We start from the raw sequence: 19,689 nt of genomic DNA, 5'->3' as shown, positions 1-19,689 counted from the left end.
CTCGGGATCCGCTGGGCATGCTCTAAAGATGGATGTGTAGGTCACGTGATTTGCTAGCGCTCGCTCCAACAACATTCGTTCACCAACTCGTCAATCGTGCAAGTTTGGAAAAATTTATTCTACTAATTGTGCATTTTATCATCACTTTTAATCGCACAGCTGGGGCCGTTCCCAATGAATGGCACTGTCGGAATTGCGCTTCACAAAAACAAGGCCACGGATTTTCGAGACGTCGGCGAAAGTCCTCTCACGATTCGGAAGTGGGTTTTGGATTTCATACTGTGGCCACTAGAGTGGGGTTCCCCATAAAACCGTGCGGGAGGCTAGTAGCATAGCTATTGAAAATTTCAAAGAAACTTTGACCTCAGCATGCTTCCGACAGCCGGCCACCACACCAGTGTGTTTCGGAGGTTTTTTGTCACTCCAGAGCACTCACAACAGCATGTGAGGTGCCTAACGTTGAGCACAAATTAAAGCCGGGAGCAGCCACTACACCGAGCTAATTTGTACGGTGAACGCCCGTGTGCTTCTGATGCTTAGGGTTATGCCTGCTTGTCTGCCATCAACGCTTCCCTGCTGTCAGTGGTCCCAGCTGGTCGACCAAGCTCCTGCGCGTCAGGAAGCACTTTTGTCACCCCATGCTTGAGTGTTGCGAACGCCACTGGCCAGAACAATTTCAAGCCTTCTTGCCCCGAGTCCGGTTCACTCCGTCGTTCTGGGAAACGCTCTGTCAAAATGAGAACAATGTGTGGCCTAAGCCAAAAATGCCTTGAATGTCCATGTTGCTCACACAAAAGGGCGTACTTCTCTTGCGAATAGCCAAGTGCAGTGTTTTAACACATGCGGGCTACACCACTATCGTCGGAATGTGGGCGATGCTTTTAGTTTTCATTAAAGCTGGGCAGCTGAGCTCCGGCATGAGGGTGCGATGCTGAAAGTATGACAAAATGTGTGTCAACCCCCACTCGCACTCGTGGCCGAAAAATAAACATAATCAATGATAATCGAAGGTAAAATATTTGCGAACGCCATTCGCCGCAAATGATGATGACCCGCGCCGACGACCAACTTGATAATGATGTTTGCGATGATGGCGTCCAGCGTGTAGATCAGTGCAAGGTTATCATAAACACGACCCAATTAGGAGCCGGTGACCGTGCCGCTGGTCGGATATTCTCCGCAAGGGCCGAAAATGTGTATAAGTAAACAAAACGGGCGCCACAAATCGATGGCGAACGCAAACTGTTGCTAAATTAATTCCATAATAAAACACATTACACCCTGAAGTGAATGAAACAAATGTTCATTTCGATTTTAATCACGGACAGTTTCAATGTGTCCTGCAGCTTGCAGATAACGTTAATTCAAGATAACTCATTACGGTTCATTAATGCATAGCAATTTCACAATTTGCGCTTATGTCAATACTTCGTAAAAATCCTCGCTCACTATCGGCAGTGAACCGAAGCATGGTGTATCTCTCTTATCAGCAACGATCCACCATGACGATCCTTGAAAAACGTAAAACCAACACCAATCATTCAATCAAATCTCTCAGCTGCTGTTCCAGTGTGGCACACTTGGCTTTCCCGTCCGCAGCTTTATCGCCTCCAATTGATATTTCAACATCGTCTTTCGCGTAATCATCAAACATTGATTCCCATCACCTACACCAGAAACTATTCTTCTAAGCAATCGAACCGCTCCTCTGCCCTTTTTTTAGAGAAGAAAATGGTGTCGAACGATCTAAACGTGGACCCAACGATGGAAGGGACGAAACGAATCGTTTAATGTGCAAACAATAATCCATCAGCCCGATAGCTACGCTTCGAGCCAGGCCGAGTAGACTGATAAAACCTTCGTGGAGCCTTGCCTTGGAAGGTTTTCTATTTTCCAACGGTTCTAACTTCGACGTGATTGGTACGCTTATTGTCATTACCGGAGCATCTACTGCGGAAGGTCGAACGATGCTCAACGATGGAAATATTGTACGACCAGCGATTGGTCTGTGGTTCTTCTGGGACACCGCAAGAAATTGTGCGACACTAAAATCCATTCCACGGCTAGTGCTGTATTGATATGGGAGATGGATTCAATGGGGATTGAACTAACTGAAAGTGTCGTGTCGTTCGTAATGGAGGATCCACGGTGCACTCATAATGCGCTATTTTATTTCTAAGCTTTGCTTTCAATAGTATCGATGATCCGAAAGCCAAGGGAAGCTAGTCATGGATGGAATGACAATTCGAACATCAAGAAATAGGCTTACAGGTTACTATCCCAACGTTTCAATTTTACAATGTTTATTTATTGAAAATGTAAGTAAATGAAATGTAAAATAATATCTTGCCAAAAGAACAGTGTTCAGGTTTCAGAAGTTATGTGTGATTTGAATGCATCAAATTAAAAATGTAAATATAGTTGCTTTCCACTAGACCATGAAATATAATACATTATTTATTCAACCGCCATTTTTGCCGATGCTTGCTAACAGAATCAAAACGACACGATACGCGGCGAAGGAGAACAGTAAAAGAAGAAGGACCTCACGGGTCCTCACACGACTTTAACCAACTTTGGAACATTTCATTAGCGCTCCAGCGCGCCTTTTACAAAATGATCCATATTTTATGCTAACGCAATCATCTACACGTCTGCTCGGCATCACTTCCGATAGATTATGTTGACGTGGCAGGGGCCAGCATCGTCCATCGTCGAATGTCACGAATTCTCACACTCAACTGGAACTCAATTGGCTCAACTCCAGTGAACCGATGATCTCTTTCTGGTACAAAACTCTCGTTCTTTCGTATTAGTACGCGGTATTACTCTCAGCGAGCAGTAGCCTCTCGCTGTCTACTGCTGGTCACGGGGCACTCAACGGTAGAAAAATGAGTGACCGGTTCGTGCTACTTCCGCTTCCGGTCGTGCGATTCATCGAAGCCAGAATGGATTCCACCGTCATTTGACCTTTTGCTTATCGATAAACGGCAGCTCACCGAACCTTGGCCCTCCTTGGGTTAGCATCGAGCAGCAGTATGACGATGACGCCGACGATGACGATGGTGATGATTGAGAAAATTGGAAACATCATTTATTCGATCGCCTTCCACGCTGTCCAAGCCTTCGGGCGAAATTCCTTCCACATGCGTGCGTACATTTACGGTTCAGGCACTGGTCCTGGAGCCCGGTGAAAGATCGAACGAGTTGTGGGAAACATGAAATCCCTCACGTCCCGCTTCATGGCATGGCCAACCCAAGGACCACGTATTAGTTCATCGGCCAGATAATGGAGCCATATCTGAAACGTGAAGCCCCGGGAACGGATGCCTGCAAGCGGTCCCAGGACTGGGTTCGATCAGCTTCGATATCTCATTCCCATTCAGAAAATGGCCCAAATCCGCGCCGAGTGACTGCTTAATCGAAAGGTTCTACTTTTCGCAATCCAAACAAGTGAACCACTAGCAACACCACTTCTCGAAGCCAAATGGACCGCCGGTTGGTGGGAGTGGTATGAGCTAAAATGTTTGCCTTAACATCTTAACATCTTAAATTTATTCGAAGAGTGTTTCCCTGCGCCGTCCGTTGCCAAAGTTCAGAACCATTCGATGTACCACACATGTTAACTCAATCCGATGCATTCAGCCATGGAGGCGAAGCGAAGGTCTGCACTATCCACCGTTGGCATAGTTTTTGTGGCGATAGCCAAAACACATCCTTCACCGTGTGTTGCATATCTGTGTGTGCCCGCGTGTGTTTGGATAGCCCGAAGTCAACTCAAACACCGACCCGATCTGCTCACGAAACACATTTGCCGCATCACAGTCCAATGTGTCGTACCAGAAACGGGCAGCCAGGAGTCGGGACAAAATTTTGGCTCAAAGCACTCCAGCGCAAAGTGACACCGAACAAGAGTGTAGCAAAAGTTGTTTACACTTCAGGCGATACGAACTGGAGTTGCAATTCATTCGCCGCACTGCGTCCACTTTTCCGAGAATCGCTCCGAGGATCGTTCGAAATACCCTGCAACAAATATTCAAAGTTTGATCTATGTTCCAGCATAACGGATCACAGAATCGGACCGACTCTGTTTTAGATCCAATGATAACATCCCAATACTGTTTTAGATCCAATGATAACATCCCCATAACTTACCAACAGTGCACTTACGCTAATGCGAAAAATAATCGACGGTGACGAGGTAGCACGAGCGAAAGTCATCAACTCCGAACGATTCTGCCAGAACGGTCTTAAGCGAACAGAAGCGCTAGGCCATAAGCGCAGCTGATTGCACCTTTCAATATTAAAAGCGAGAAACAGATGAAAGGTAGAATTTCGCAGAATCGGCCACATATTAATGATTCTCCAGAACGAGAAGCGAAAAATTAATTACGATAAAAATTTAATAACGTTCGATTAATCAGAACCACGTCAGGGAAAGATGATTAAAACGGCCACATCAACGGCGGAACGACGGTCTTTTTTTAATTAATGATGTGTTCACCTTTGGTCTACCGTGTTATACCAATTGATCTACGGATTGTACGGTGGTTGGCTAGAAGGAAAAAAGGAACACGGACGAAAACCGATATACCACCGTAAGGGCTTGCAAAATACTGACAACAATCTCTATTTAATTTATTCCTTTAAATTTGGCTGCAGCCACCTGAGGCTGAGTGGTGAGTGGAAATGGATGTGACATGTTCACCAGGTCTCCGTTATTCGATTTCAAATCTCGAGAGGAAACAAACGACCATTCTTCGCATTCCATCGTTATTCAGTAACGCCAACACGTAGGTGGAGAGGTAACTCTACTGATTGTCACACGTGGCTACAAGTGCACCGGTTTTTGCTCCACTTGGCACGTAAGCCGCCTGGCCTTGTTTTAAAGCTATTTTCACATCATTAGTGGTACTGCCTAAAGGAAAATATGTATGAGGCAATTATGGCAACTCAAGGCAACAAAACGACAACCGTTTGTTTTCTCCACAAAAAGGTCCTTCTTTGCCACTGCCATTAACGCAAATACATCTTCAAACCGTTTAATTGGGCTGGCCACCATCGGTGAGGTTTCCGTTTTTAGCTTTCTATTGTTTCCCATTCTTGTGTGCGATCGATAAACTGGAACAGTTATCGCAACTTCGTTCGATCCGCTTCCTTTTTCCCATGCTTGGCAGAAGCCCAAGTGCGCCGTCAAGTCATAAACATGTGCCGAGCGCCAAGTATGTCTGTTGGCGTGGGAAATGAACAGAAAAACCGCAGCCAAAAAGTGAGAGTCGCCATGGTCCTGGGAATTCTTCCGCTCTAGTAACTAAGCACAATGAGCAGCGAAAAGTCCAACTGCTGCAAGTGCTTCTGAGTGTACGGACGGCTCTGAAGGTGGTATCAAGCACGGTCTGTCGAGAAAATCGGGAAAACTCAATTAAAAATTAATTCACTGCATGTTGCCCTCTGTGGAGTGCAAAGATGTGCCGGGGGAATAAGGCCTGGGTCGGCAGGTACAGAGCAGCAGCAAGATCGGACCGTGCCAGTCGAGCAGCTAGAGAACAAATGAACAAGAATTCCCCAGACGGAACGGAAATACTCGTCCGCAATCAACTTTTCTTCCGAAAGCACTCGATCCCGGGGAATAGTTTTATGTCGGCTTTGGGGAAGGATTATTCACCCGTCACCGCTCTGTCCGACCTACGATCTGCTGCAAAGGACGCCTCTGATTTCATTAAATTAGACGTTGCGTATTAAGCCAAGCAGAACCACTGAAAAATAGCGGCAACCCGTTTCCGGCGACACTTCCTTTTCATTACGAAGTGTAAGGAGAGTCACTACTTCAAAGCCGAAAGCGGTTTTGAAAACTTTGCCGCCGCTATGTTTAACATTGCCCCTCCGAAAGTAACTCTACACGGTATCTTACAAGCGACTTGCATGGCATTTTTTATTAGAGCGAATTAGCGATCTATAGTGAAATGATCTACAGCCGATGGTCCTGCATATGCGGTACCTCAATAGATTATTTACGAATTGGTATTTCACGGTCTGGCTATCACATGGTCGTGACATACATCTTATAGTTGCGAGTACACACTTTCCAAATCTCGCTTGACCCAGTTTTTCGATTGGCATTCTCTCGACCAAACACCGCTTCTTCCGGTATGCTAAGCAATTTGGCTGTTGTTTTGTTACAGTACTTTGTTCACATAACTTACCACCACACCGTACGCATAACAATTTCCCAACTTTCCATCTGCGATAGTCTAATGAAAGAAAAAGTTTTCCTCGTGCCAAACTTTTGCTTTATTACGCTTCGGTTCGCTGTTGTGTGCGAGAATTGCGAAATGTAATTCACAAAACACGGGACGGGTACGTCGTATCGCAGGTGGAATTGTTGGACACCTAATTTAAAGCGCTCACTGTGAAAGGGTCCGTGCGATCGGACGGTGAAGTAAAGTATAAAGTTTGAGCAGAAGATTTCTTCCCACCGTCTTGAGATGGGATTGAAAAGGTGAGTGAGAAAGTCGGTAAAGTGTGCAAGCAGTGTGCAGAAAAAGGATTTCCGTAGGAACAGTCTGGCAAGAAAATTTAAAACAATAGCCCCTTGCAGCGCAACCGCAATGCGAGTTTAATACCTTTGCTTAAACCCGTGCCCTACGATGCCGTAGATATGCATATAAGCTGCTTATGTAGTTTGCAACGCTTAGAGCTTGAGCAAATGTTATTTTTGTTTTCATTTCTGCCTTATTTTTTCTCTATTTATATGTTGAGGTATTTAACTTGCAATCAGTTTTTGCGTATGTTAAGTGCATAACAAGAATGCAAGTTAAAGTTTCACTAAAAATATTAGAATGAATTGAAAGCATAACGACAGAACTCATCATTCATCGATCTCAACCATGCACGGATGATATTAAAGTATCATGAAAATATTGATATATTATTTACAGTTTAGTGTCCCAAAACCCAACGGAGATCATTTATAATTCAAATTATCAGCCATGATTACAGCCATGCGAAATATTTCAGAATGCATGAAATATGTCAGCATCGTGCAAGAAATATTTCAACCAACGTCGATTGTGTGCAAACTTGTAAGGAATCAGGTGAGAAAGAAGGGAAATTTTGAAATTCTTTGGGTTTGGCCGTTGAAAAGTAATATTTCCGGCGGAAACGAAAAACCGGAGCCCAGATTTGGTTTGCGCCTATTAGAATCAAACCCACGTTGCAAAGCATCAACTATGCGAAGATGGGTCGGAAAATTAAAACATATTTCATTACGCCATTTGCGAAATTCAATCCTTCACACACATCAAATATCGGCATAGGACCAAAGAGGCTTCTGTTTATTCGTTCAGGATTGGTTTTCAATGTTTTTCTATCGGAGCACCTCGAACGGCAGAGTGGAGACTCAACAACCATCTGCGGACCGAAAGTTCCGTACTGTCGGAGTGATAATTATTGTCTTACGTTAGCGTACCGGCGACGTGTTTACTATCAATGTTGCTTAACATCTACATAAGTCGCTAGCGCCCTACTTTATTTGTACAAATATAGTATAAATAAATAAACGATTCGCCGGCAGCCAGATCGGACGAGCCGCGCGAATCTTGAGTTAGTTTTCTGGATTAATGTAATCAATAAATGGAATCTTCGTACCGCTTATGTACCGAGTTCTCCCGCAGCTGGCCGTCTCCGGCCGACGGAGGATGTGCGCGTGTGCTTGTGTCTGCGTGTGTCTGCGTGTGGAAGAAGGCCTGTGAGCATATCTGGACGATATGGTCCGTGTGTACGTGATCCTTAAATTAAATACTCGCAACTCGTAGTGAATGACAAACAACCACGCCGGTCCGGCGGCCTGGACCATGGGCGTCGGTTTCCTCGGACCCATTTACAGCTTCTTTATCGTGCCGGTGCTACCGGACGTCGTGTCGGTGGCCGACGATTCGGAGCTCAGTTTGTCCCGTTCCGGTAGCTGGCCGTCTCGCAGCGGTGTCGGTGGTGGAGTATCCTTAGCGTCCTCACCGTCACCGACCGCCTGAGATCCCTGGGACGACCGCAGCTCGACCGGACACTTAAAGGACGACGGTGTCCGCATCAGTCCGGCAGGCCTGATGTAGCTGTAGTGACTTTCCGGTTTATGCTCGATACAAATAATGTCGACCGGCGTGGTCGGTGCCTCCGCAAGATCGCAGTCTCCGGTCGGTGACCCCGGCACCGGTTCGTCTTCCGTCGAGTTCTGGCGAGACATCGTCATGTAGGTGCTCTCCTGGTGCGTCGGCAGCAGCGGTCCCACGTGTAGCGTGTTGAGGGCGATCGGTGGATCCTCGGTCACGGGCGGTTCCTCGGCGACGATCGGTGGTGAGCTGATGAAGTTGTGGCTCGTCCGCTGACGTCCCGTGGCCGGTCGGCCGAGCGTAGAGCAGATCCGTGGTGGCGGTGCTGGCACCAAGCGCCCTCCTAGCGTGCCACCGACTCCGGGCGGCAGATCACGGCGCAAACTGTGCGTGCTGTGGAGCGGTGCGTAAAGCGACTGCGGCGGTAACGAGCGTCGCTTCACCGAGTTACCCGCGATCGTTGCGCCCCGAGGATGGTCCGGGAGCACCTTGGGGAAGTTCCTTCGCTGGATCACCCGAAGCGCTTCCTCGGGCGTCAGCGGATCCTTCTCGATGCTGTCGTCCCTCGACGTGACGTTCACGTTGTCGATCCGCTCGGCGGGCTCGATGAAGCTGGTGACCTGCTCTTCACCGCCAATCGCCACGTCCACCCCTCGGTGATGGGGACCCTTGTCCAGGGCGTAGTTGTAGTAAACCGGAGCCGTCCCGAAGCCTGCCGCCTGCGGTCCGTGACGATCGGCCGTTCCCACCGAGGAGCCCGACGAGTAGGACGAACCGGTGCTGGCACTGGTCGACGACGAGCACGATCCTTCGAGTGCCCGCCGCTCGTCGTCCTCGTCGGGACTTTCGAGACAGTCCGGGCCGCCATCGCTGTACTCGAACGACTTGGCTTTGGTGATCTCGATGGGTTCCTGCCGCAGGACGCTATTGCTACGCGCCTGAGGAGTAGCATCGATGGCCACGCTAATTTTGTGCGGTGGTACCGCAGGCGCTTCGGCCGCCGGTTCCACCATCCGACACCCGGACCCGGCCATCCAGTCGTACACTTTGGTGTGCGAATCGACTGTATCCACCGCAATGGGATTCAGCAACTGCTTCGCCACGGGTTCGTACGAATTGGACTTTCGCCCGGCCGGGCCATCGCCGTCGAAACCGTAGCCACCGTGCTGCTGCCCCTGCTGATGATGGTGATGATGATGGTGGTGCGGATGATGGTGGTGTGCGTGGTGCAACGGATGATGGCCACCATCGTCCAGTGGCTTCTCGGAAAGTGTGACCGCGCCGGACATGACCACTGCAGCACTCTCCAGCATCACGTCGTCGTACTTGCGCTTCGCTTTGCGGCCACCCGCTCCGGTAGCTCCAAGATGGCGCCGTACGACGTATCCCACGATGACGAAAATGTTGAACACCAGGAACACGATTGCCACCGCTATCAGCATGGTCAGGGTGGACTCACTCTTCATAATCTCCGCACTGCCATCCTCGTCGGCCCCGGCGGCCTCGCGGTGCTCCTTGGCCGATTGCTGCTTCTCGGTATGGCGCTGCGTCAGCTCCACGTTGGCGGCCTGCGGACCTGGAGCGCCCTTCTCCGGCAGCACCGAAGTAGCGGCCGAATCCTTCATGCGGTAGACGAGCGCCTTGAAGGGGTCCTCGGTCGATCGCATGACCTCGACCTTGAGCGGGTACATGTTGATGTGACCGGTTACAAACTCCGGGTTCGGCGTGGTGCCACGAGCACGACCCAAACCGGCCGTCGGGTTGAAAAAGTCCGGGTACGGCGCGTACGACTTGGAGGTGGTAATTTTCTTCAACTCCTCCGGCAGCTCCTCGTTCCAGAACTTCATGTACTTCTGCCGGTACCGGTGACCGACCACGGGCGTGACGCCCATATGCAGGTAGCTCTGGTTGACGCTGTTGTACTCCGGCCAGTCCACGTCGTAGTACGACCAGTCCTCCGGGTTGAGGTTCAGAAACAGATCCTTCCACGGTGCCTTCGGGTTGCTGTCGAGTATGGAATTACACGCACACCGTTAGTTTAGACAAACAGGTTTCAAACGGCGGGGATTAGAAACACAAGACCCGATGCAATGGCGTCTCGAAAGCTTTGTTCATTACAGGGAGGCATAACTGACGGGGATGAAACTTTCAGTTCACGAAGCATAAACAAGTGAATATCGATCGAGTGTCGGGCAAAACGGGCGACTGACTGCATGGCTCGGCACGTATCCCGAAGACGACCCATTCGGCCCCTTTTGCAATGATTACATGGTCGACCGAGTTGTTTATCAGCGTGGCTACCGTTCACTGATTACTTAATGGATTGAAGTTGAGCAGCCCTGCAGGCAGATTTCGGTGCGGATATTGAATCCGTGGACCGTAGCGTATCATGTTATCAGCTTTCAGATGCCCACCATTTTAACGCTATTTAGATGTAGCATCGATCTGACGTAAAGTGTACGTTAATGCCAGCTTTTCGTTGCGTCGTTTACTTTAAATCAAGGAGCGTATAACCAAGAGTGGTCTTTCCAGGAGTGAAACTAGTTGGGAAACTGCTTGCAATAGTCTCTATGCGCTGATTTCCAAACTACTATTTGCAGCTAGTTCAAAAGTCCTACATACATTCTTAATGGACACTGGTAATTAAGTTCGTATTTTCAGTAGAGTGACACAGTGCTTTAGCTGGTCTATAAGTATGAAAAGAAACCTTTAAACAGATGGCTCTAGCTGCTAATTTGTTCCTCCTAGTCGAAAAAAAAATAGTTTGCAACTTATCTTTGCAGAGAATAAACCATGTCGACTTTTGTGCCTGAAAATTACGTTTTGCAGAGATCATTACTGTTCTGTCACCTGCTGAAAAAAACTGCTACAAAAACGCATCAAATTCTCGTCAAAGCTTGCTTTTGGAAGATCGCAGTGCGTTAGGCGGTTTAAAAAATGTAAAAATGGAGATTTTGACTAAACAACGCACAAAGCGTTGGAGAACTCCAAAAATGTTCGAGGACGCTGAAGTTCAAGAATTTTTGAACGAAAATGAAACGCAAACGGAACAAAAATTCGCGACTCAGTTGAATGTGTCCCAATATATCAAATCCCTACGTTCAACGGCCATGGGAAAGATCCAGAAGATTGGAAAATAGGTGTCACACGAACTGAACGAAAGACAGCGAGCAAACCGAAAAACCAAATGTGATGTTCTGCTCGCCACGTACAAAAGGAAGTCAGTTCTCCATCAGATCGTGATTTGGGATGCAAAGTGGACTCATTTTGAGAATCCTAAAGAGAAAAAAAATGAGTCAGTCCGGGAAAACCATCAACTACAACTGCACGACCAGTTCGATTCGGCGAAAAGACAAGGCTTTGTGTCTGATAGGACCAGGAAAGTGTGGTATATCACAAGCTCCTAAGACCAGGTGAAGTACAGATCCTTACTGACAACAAATGATCAATTTCAAAATAGACCAGAATGGGCCAAAAGACATTGTGCGGTAACTTGGTTCCAAATTATTGCACCTGGACACAAAGCAAAACAGGTTCAAGATACAATCAAAGCACTTGGCTGGGAATTGCTTAGCCACCCGCTGTATTTACAAGACTTGGCCCCTTCCGATTATCATTTATTTTCATCGATGGGACACGTATTTGCTGAGCAACGGCCTCGAATCCACGATTTTGCAGATGAGATGGTAGAAATGTATATCCAGCGATGGCACATACTTTGCATAAAATTTAGTTTTTCATTTCAATGCTATAAACATTTATCATCATCGTTTCGTCGGCACCCTGCTTACCCGGTTTTGGCAAAGTTGCTGAAGTACTTCATGATGGCCTCGGAGAACAGCCGCTCGCGGGCGTTGTAGTGGTGCTGGAACGGGCCCACCTGTCCCAGCGGGGCCCCAAACACGTACGCCAGGTCTTCGCCGACCACGCTCTGCGAAAGCTGCGTGTCGCGTCACGCGCGCCACACAAATGGGGCCACAAATTAGGCATCGTCCTGGTTTGGCGCAATCGGCGTTCGGTGGCCGCGCTAAACTTACCCGCCCATACTCGCCCGCCTCGCTGTTGTGGCCGAACACGTACATGTAGCACTTCGGGTTGACCTTCGACAGGTAGAGCCCGGTCTGGACCATCGGGGACGCGACCCGGGCATCCGACAGGATCTCCAGCAGATTGTCCCGGTGCTCGTCCGCCAGCGCCTTGTTCGGGTCCATATAGATGTCGGTGTATCTGTAAAGGCCGCGGCCAACCAGCAAAAAGCGAAACGGGATCGAGATGTGAAAAAGGCTTCCCCTGTTGCTGTCCCCGACAGTCAATTGAGCCGCTTTTTTTAATTTAATTTCCCAACCCACAGCCCGGCGGGACATGCACATGGCTGGACTGCGGGGTGGGAGGGGGGTGGACGGTGCCCGGTACGTACTCTCGGAGTGTGGCGGCCAGCGCGAGGTCCGGTCGAATTTCGAAACGATTTTGCATGTAAAATCGCAATAAATTGTCCCGCTCGTTCTCCAGCAGGCCGTACGTGAGCGCGACCGCATTCAGGATGTGATAGGACTCGAGCTCGGTCATGCCGTACAGCAGATCGTATCTGGTGTGGGGGAGGGTGGCCGTGAAAAATAATAAATCAAAATTAATAATTTTATCATCCCGCCGGGGCCGGGGGGGGCTGCGGTCGAGATAAATCACGCCGGAGACGGACGTTACCCGCTGAAAATGTCGCTGTACTGGCCCATAACTTTGTGCGGCATGTTCGGGATGACCAGCCCGTCCACGATCGGGCCGAAGCGGGTGGAGAACTGGGGCGACGCCGTCTTGACGCCGAGGATCTCGCTGTAGCGCTTGCGGCGCAGGCACGCCGTCACCTCGTCGCCGTCGCCGTTCAGCGGACAGTTCAGGCCCTGCAGGACCTGCATCGTGGACTGCAGCGGGTGCTGCGTGAGCGCCCAGTCGGACAGGGCCGAGCCGGACATCAGGATGGCGCGGTGGAACAGGCCCTTCGCGACCGGCGACACCATCAGGAAGTTGGTGCAGGCCGCCCCCGTCCCGTGGCCCATCACCGTCACCAGCTTCGCGTCGCCACCGAACGCACCGATGTTCTCCTTGATCCACTGCAGGGCCGCTATCTGGTCCAGCAGCCCGAAGTTGCTCGTCGTGTGATCGCTGATGCCGGGCTTCATGAAACCTGCGCCGCGGAGAACACCATTCAGTGGGAATGGGCAGGGATGGAGGGCGAGGGGACTCACCGAGTATGCCGAGCCGGAAGTTTAGCGTGACCACGATGACCTGGCCGTAGCTGGCCAGGATGGACCCGTCGTACGGGTTGCCGCTGTTCCACTCGTACGACTCGCCGTGAATGTACACAATGACGGGGTATTTAGCTTGCGGTCCAATGCCATCTGGAAAATCGGATAACAGCATTACAGCGGAGTACATTATGCAATCGCGGGGACGGGGCCCGGAAAAGCGCCGCCGGTCGAAAGTGTTGGGCTGTGCACAATCGGCCTAATTGAAATTCGATACAAATGCAGCGCGTGCCTTTGAGTTACCCGCCGTTCTCGGAAGGCCCTTCACCGTGACCGACCGAAGGCCGAAGCACCAATCTCGTTCCGGATCCTGCCGATATCGCGTTGCACGCACACCGACAGAAGCATTTCCCAAAACATAGCACTACATTGCAGCGAACACCGTAGTCCATGGGACGTGGCAGCTTATGGGCAAAAAGTTTACAGACCACAATGTAGCAAGTGCAGGAAACTGTAGCCCATTACCCCTATAACATCGGACGGGTTTCATTCGAACAGGCTCGTTCGGGGCATTAATTTTTGCGTCCATTCGGATCGGATGTTGAGTGACGTTTGAAGTTCCACAAAACCATGACATTGATTTGACCATTAGCCATGTTCAAAAGTCAACCAATGGCGTCAATTTGGTTGGCCACAATTTAATGACAACCAAAACTAATTTTAAATCCAAACAGTGGTTATTACTAATTTTTTTTTCTCTTATTTGAGTGAGCAATGCTTGGGGGCAAAAAGAGGGTAGGCGCTAACTATTAGGCAACTTAACCGTCATGCCTTCGTAAGTAAAAATAAATCTTTGACATAAAGGTACAAATTACTAATTAATTACATAATTAGTCGTAATTAATTTAACATAATTAAATAATTTATTAATTTCGCAATTCGTATCATATTTATCACATTTATTTATTATTTATGTGTTTTAATGCATGTCTGATGATTTTTCAAACGAAGCTGACTGCGCACATGTTTTTGTTGTTGTTTTTTGTTTTTGTTGACTGCGTTTTTTTTGTTGACGAAAACACATAATCTTCAGGCGAATTTAAACATATTTTTGTTCGAAGCAGTCCGCGTTTGATATTACACATTTCGCCCAACGGCCACAGACAATTGCGGATTCCTTTTCGGATTCCGGATTCAATAAGACTTTTTTCGTTTCTTCCAAAACCATTCGTCGACACACTTTTCGACATCTTTATATTGCAGCGAAAAGCTGCTCCGCAACTGCATGTGTCATTGAAGTAAAATGGCAATATTCTGATGGGGTCAGGTCTGGAACACAAAGTGGGTTCGATAACGTTTCCCAATCAAGAATTTTCAAAGCGTTTTTCATGGCTTTAAAGGTATGCGCCGGTGCATTTGTCATGCTGTACTACGCCTGGTTCCTTGGGCCCATCCTGGTCCCTTTTATTCGAATTCAAAGTTTAAACCAATCATTTGTTATCGGTAGCGATCTATGTTCAACGTTTCGACTGGTTAAAGTAGCTCATGGTACACCATATCCTCCAGGTCCCAACAAACCGAGCCTTTCTATCGAAACGTTTTGACTTGGCAGTGAACCAGATGAAAGCTATCCAATTTTTCATTGCCAGTGGTAATCCAATGGAAAACCGACTTGCTTTGGAGTCGTTATAAAAGCAACAATTCCCTCATATTGTACGAATTTTAAGAGTTTGAGGATCTTTCACATCACTTTTAAACGTTTGAAAATCGCTCTGGGGACACATTTAGCGTTTCTGCCCGTTTGTTGTACTGGGTTGGGTCTGCATCCAACAACTTCTGTAATTCGACCTCAAACCTTTTCACTGCACCAGAACGATCGTCGATAAGTTGATAGGTTTAATACGCTGAAACACCGTCGTCGTTTGACACGCTCTTGTCGAGTAAAATTAAACTTTTTAGCGTTTAAAGTTAAACTCAGAAAGGTATGCCAGCAACATCTAAAACATCAACCCAATAAACTTTCAACTTCTACACCTATTGCAAAGCGGACCACCGTTTTCTCCAGAATAGAGAATAGCGAGCAAATGAATATAAACTTTGCCAAATGCAATAAAAATATTTTCGCGCTACCGTTCGCAGTGAGTATTTCAATAAATCACATCGTCCATCGTCTGGCGCAGTTCCATCCACGAAAATTGTTGCGTCCTCATAGCGTCGTTGCGCCCAAAAAAAAAAAAGAAGGACCAACCAACGCTCTGGCCCTGTCAATGTTCATTCATACTTTAAACAGTTTCCCCGTCGAATTGCTCGTCCCCGCCGAGAGCCGAGAGTGCCCCCGCGCGGTGTGGGCCGCGCACACGATCGTTTTCGCGTTTAGCGAAAACGGGTCAGTAATTGAATTTTGCACGTCGTAATAAAATTGACCGTGGCGCGTTGTTTTTCATTTATTTTAATTCCATTTTGCGCGCGCTTCTCGCGCAGCGCGCACCATTTGCGCCATCAAACCCGCAACCTCATTACGGGCGCAAAGGTAGAGTGCCCGGTGGGCATGACTCTCCCCTTAATTTTTTTTTTTTGCTCCTGTGTTTCGATGCAGGTTCCTTTCCGTGTTGAAAAGTTCACACTTTTCTCTCCGCTCCGCTCCCGGCGCCGTCAGCCCATCAGCCGGACAAACGCCAACACCGGGCACCGAGTGACAAGGCGACAGACATGGGGGGGGCGGCGGAGCCTGGGGCGCCGGGGAAAATTAATTTCATTTTGCAACTGCTGGCGAAATAATACGGACATAAATTTTCATCCGAAAGATCAAAATAGAAGCAGCGCGTCGACGGACTGCAGCAGCCTGGCAGCTCTGGCAGCCTGCAACGCAACTGCAACTGCACTACCGTGGAGTGGAAAAACAAGCCCGAACCTCCCTTCCCACCCAACAACCCATCGCCGAAGGTGGCTTCCGTTCGATGGGCGACCCACCGACCGGTGTGGCTGTTACAACTTGCACCAGATTTTAAGCGCTCTCCGAAAACGGCCAAGTGAGGCGATGGCAAAGTCTTGACGTTGATTTTCCGTTAAACTTCCCGAAAGGACTCGGCTTGAGAGAGTGCAGGAACATCGGGAACAACTCGATATCGATGGCGACAAGCCCCGATACGGGAAGACTACCGGACTGAGCAATGCTTTAAGGAGTACAATGAGAAGGACGACACTTTAATAGCAGCCAGGTCAAGCGCTTGACCAGGCAACACCAATAAAGTCCCCCAGTTTCATCGTCGTCGACCTACTCACTACACCGCCCTTCGGATGGTTCGCCCCGAAAGTGAAAAGATTAATCAAAAAATGTGCCCTAATGGCCGGGTGGTCCAATTAACACAAGAAATCCCATCGAGCGGAGAATAAAATATGGAACCGATCCAAGAGCATCGGGCGATCGGATTCAGTTGCCCCCACCCGTGTTGGCCTTCTGTCAAATCGCGTCGGACTCGGTGGCGAGAAAATTTGTTGGCGCCACTTTTCCGCGCAACGGCGCAACGGTTACGTCCACACACGCTCTCAAGGACATCCCCTGGATACGGCTTGCCGTGCGTCGGACTTCGCACGTAGGATCGGATCGGACAGTGGCAACTTACCGTAGCTGGGAACGTAGAGGTTCAGGTAGAGGCAGTCTTCGCTCTCCACCTTCAGGTACGGCAGCAGCCGCTTGATCTGATCGTAGCGCCCCTTCGAGTAGTTGTTGTTCGTGTTGCTCAAGCTGGGCAAGTTCTGGGGGCACACCGGCGACAGTTTCGTGGCCATCTTGAGCCCGTTCCACGGGATCGGGGCACCCGGCGGCATGAAGCGGCGCGATCCGACCGGTGCCTCCGCGTACGGTATGCCAAGGTACTGGTCGACATTCTTCAGCCCCGACTGCGGGTGCATAACACGCACGGTTCCGCGCAGGATCCCCTGCTTGACGGCAATATCCCGGGTATAGGGGGTTCCATCGCGCGGATCGTATCCTTGCTGCTGCTGCTGCTGTTGAGGCGTCGTTTGCGGGATGCGGACTGAGCCGTGTGGCTTCCGGTAGAAGTCGGGCCGCGCCAGGAACGGATTCTGGCCGTAGGTTGACATCGACGGGCGTTGATTCGGTACCGACGGCCCATCGTTGGCCATTGCGGGCGGGTAGAGGTCGCTACCGTCGCTCGCCAGGAAACCGGCGACCTGAGGCTTGCGTTGCGCTGGTTGGCCGGTGGCCGGCATCCCCAGATCGTCGTACTCGCTGCTGTCGAGAATGGTCTCAACCTGCTGGTGGCATCGCCTGACCGAGACCACCAGCACGAGTGACAGCACCGCGAGAAACTTGCTCATTGCGGCGTTCCGCTTTCACTGTTTACCATGGATGGAGTAACGAAATCACTTTGCACACAGAGTCACGAATGAGGTTACACCAGACGCATCACTCGCCGGACTTCAAACCCCGAAGGATGGTCGAATTCCTGAGCAACACAATCCTGCGGTGACATCGACCCTCAACCACACACGGCATCGACTGCGTTCTCCACTGTCGCACGCACGCACGGGAACGCACCGCACGTGACGATCACTCACGGCACACTGCACGACCGTTCACGAACACTGCCAGACCGTCACACAATTCCGTCACCGCGATCGTGCACGATCGCTTCGGAAGGCGATCGTTTTAATTTTGTTTTTATTGCTGTCGCAGCTGTTCGGCCGGGCAAACCTGCTGAGGGCGGAAAGAGAAAGAACGATAACAATACGCGAACATACGCGAGCGCTCGGCAGGACCGCGGCATGCGAGAAAGGTGACAATCCTCGGACAGTCAGGCGGGCAACGGCGGGAAGAGCTCCAAACCTCAGATGACACAACATGATAATCCACCCCGTTTGAGCCCCGTTTTCTTAAGAAGTCAAACATGGCGGCGATGGGCGGCCGCGAAACGCGCGTCTCCCAGAGGCAAAACATACCCCGCTCTGGGCGCGTCGCAGCATAAAGCATCCCCAATCCGATGTTTACGCCACGGCGGCCGTAAGTGAGCATGCGGGCGGTGGCTAATGGCGCTCGCGACGTTTGACGTGTGGCAAGCGATAAACAAAACCGACGGGCGGGGTGGGCCGGTCGTGCGGGGAAACGGTCGCTAAAATTGAAAGCAAAGTAGTGAGGGCGAAGATATTAAAAACCCGGCCGAAGACAACCCAAAATAAAAATGGGGGAAAGAAAAAGAATTGGTCACATCGAGCGTGTGGGGACTATTTTTAAGCCGACGCGCCAGCAACAGCATGCCGGGGGCCGGAGTAGTATTGCGTAGAAGCTTTGCAGAACACCCTCCATCGATCCGACAACCCTTCCCGGTTTAGGTGCGTTTAATGTCCACCATATACCACCGATTGCCGATGACTGGCGCGTGTTTCATCTCCCGAATTCGCGCGCTGCGCGAGAAGTGTATTAATTTCATCGCCCGGAAAAACAACTCATTTAACAGTTCGGTTGCAATCCATAAAGCCGGACCCGAAGATCTATCGGCACATCCCGGGCCCGCCCAACTATGTTGTCGTCCAGCCGGGATGCTTTGATGTTAGCGAGCACGTGGCCCCCGCACGGCCGCGTGACGTTTGTTTTGATAAATTAATAGTTTCGGCCCGATCGGCAACAGGATTATGGCGAAGGACACACTCCGTTGGAGTGTGTTGGTCGGTCAATCGCCGGCACCGAGCGGGTCAAACGGGTAGAAATAAAGTGTCCGCCATCCGCCGCCACGTTCGCCGGCATCCCCGCAATTGCCAGGGAGGGACACTTTCTCTCGGAAGCAACACCAGCAATCCGCCGGTCCCGAAACGGCCCCGTGCGGACATTCTTTGGCGCTGATGCAATTAGGGCGGCTTCACCGAGGAATGTTGGATGAATAAAGCTATTTTTCGCTGAACCGCACGATGCGGTCATATACTTGGCCGCCGGGCCGGGACCGCCGGCAAACCGATGCTGCCGATGATTAAGTCGTTTGTTTGGCACGGAAAATATTAAGATGTTATATTCAATTACTGCGAACGTTACACCCAGTCGTACCCAGAAACGAGGAAGGTTATCGGTGGTGGGACCTCGTCGGCTGAGTATCACGCTCTAACGGATCTAATAAAGGGACATGGAGGTAATGATGTTTGCTAATCGTTAAAACAACACCTACAGGAGCAACCATCCGCAGTTCTTACAAGGAATTTCCTTCCCTAACTAACAGCGGTTACAGTGAGAAAACATTACATTCCAACATTAGATGTTAACAGTGAATTAACGATTACTAGCTATATTAGTAAACCCGAGAAACTGCCATTGTTTTGCATGGAGTTGGAGAAAA

General features: G+C 49.7%; 1 protein-coding gene across 1 annotated transcript; it reads right to left on the bottom strand.

Moving 5' to 3' along the window:
- Positions 1–7,879: 7,879 nt before the first annotated feature.
- LOC131209816 (uncharacterized) lies at positions 7,880–17,686 on the bottom strand. The gene is made up of 7 exons (XM_058202960.1): positions 16,969–17,686; positions 13,346–13,498; positions 12,807–13,284; positions 12,523–12,690; positions 12,143–12,332; positions 11,897–12,045; positions 7,880–10,109 (listed from the first exon to the last, which is right to left on the bottom strand). Exons 1-7 carry the CDS (start codon positions 17,684–17,686, stop codon positions 7,880–7,882), a joined length of 4,086 nt encoding a protein of 1,361 aa, XP_058058943.1.
- Positions 17,687–19,689: the final 2,003 nt, after the last annotated feature.

This window comes from Anopheles bellator, chromosome 2 (assembly GCF_943735745.2).
Source record: "Anopheles bellator chromosome 2, idAnoBellAS_SP24_06.2, whole genome shotgun sequence".
Lineage (NCBI taxonomy): Eukaryota > Metazoa > Arthropoda > Insecta > Diptera > Culicidae > Anopheles > Anopheles bellator.
Note: the sequence above shows the minus strand (reverse complement) of the source record. Positions and strands in the feature narration are given on the sequence as shown.

Coding starts and splice junctions, on each gene's coding strand:
- LOC131209816 (XM_058202960.1), bottom strand. CDS start 17,686: ATGAGCAAGTTTCTCGCGGTGCTGTCACTCGTGCTGGTGGTCTCGGTC. Junction 12,691..12,806: donor TACAGCGACATTTTCAGCGG/GTAACGTCCGTC, acceptor CCCCCACACCAG/ATACGATCTGCTGTACGGCA. Junction 10,110..11,896: donor AGCAACTTTGCCAAAACCGG/GTAAGCAGGGTG, acceptor CATACTCGACAG/CAACCCGAAGGCACCGTGGA.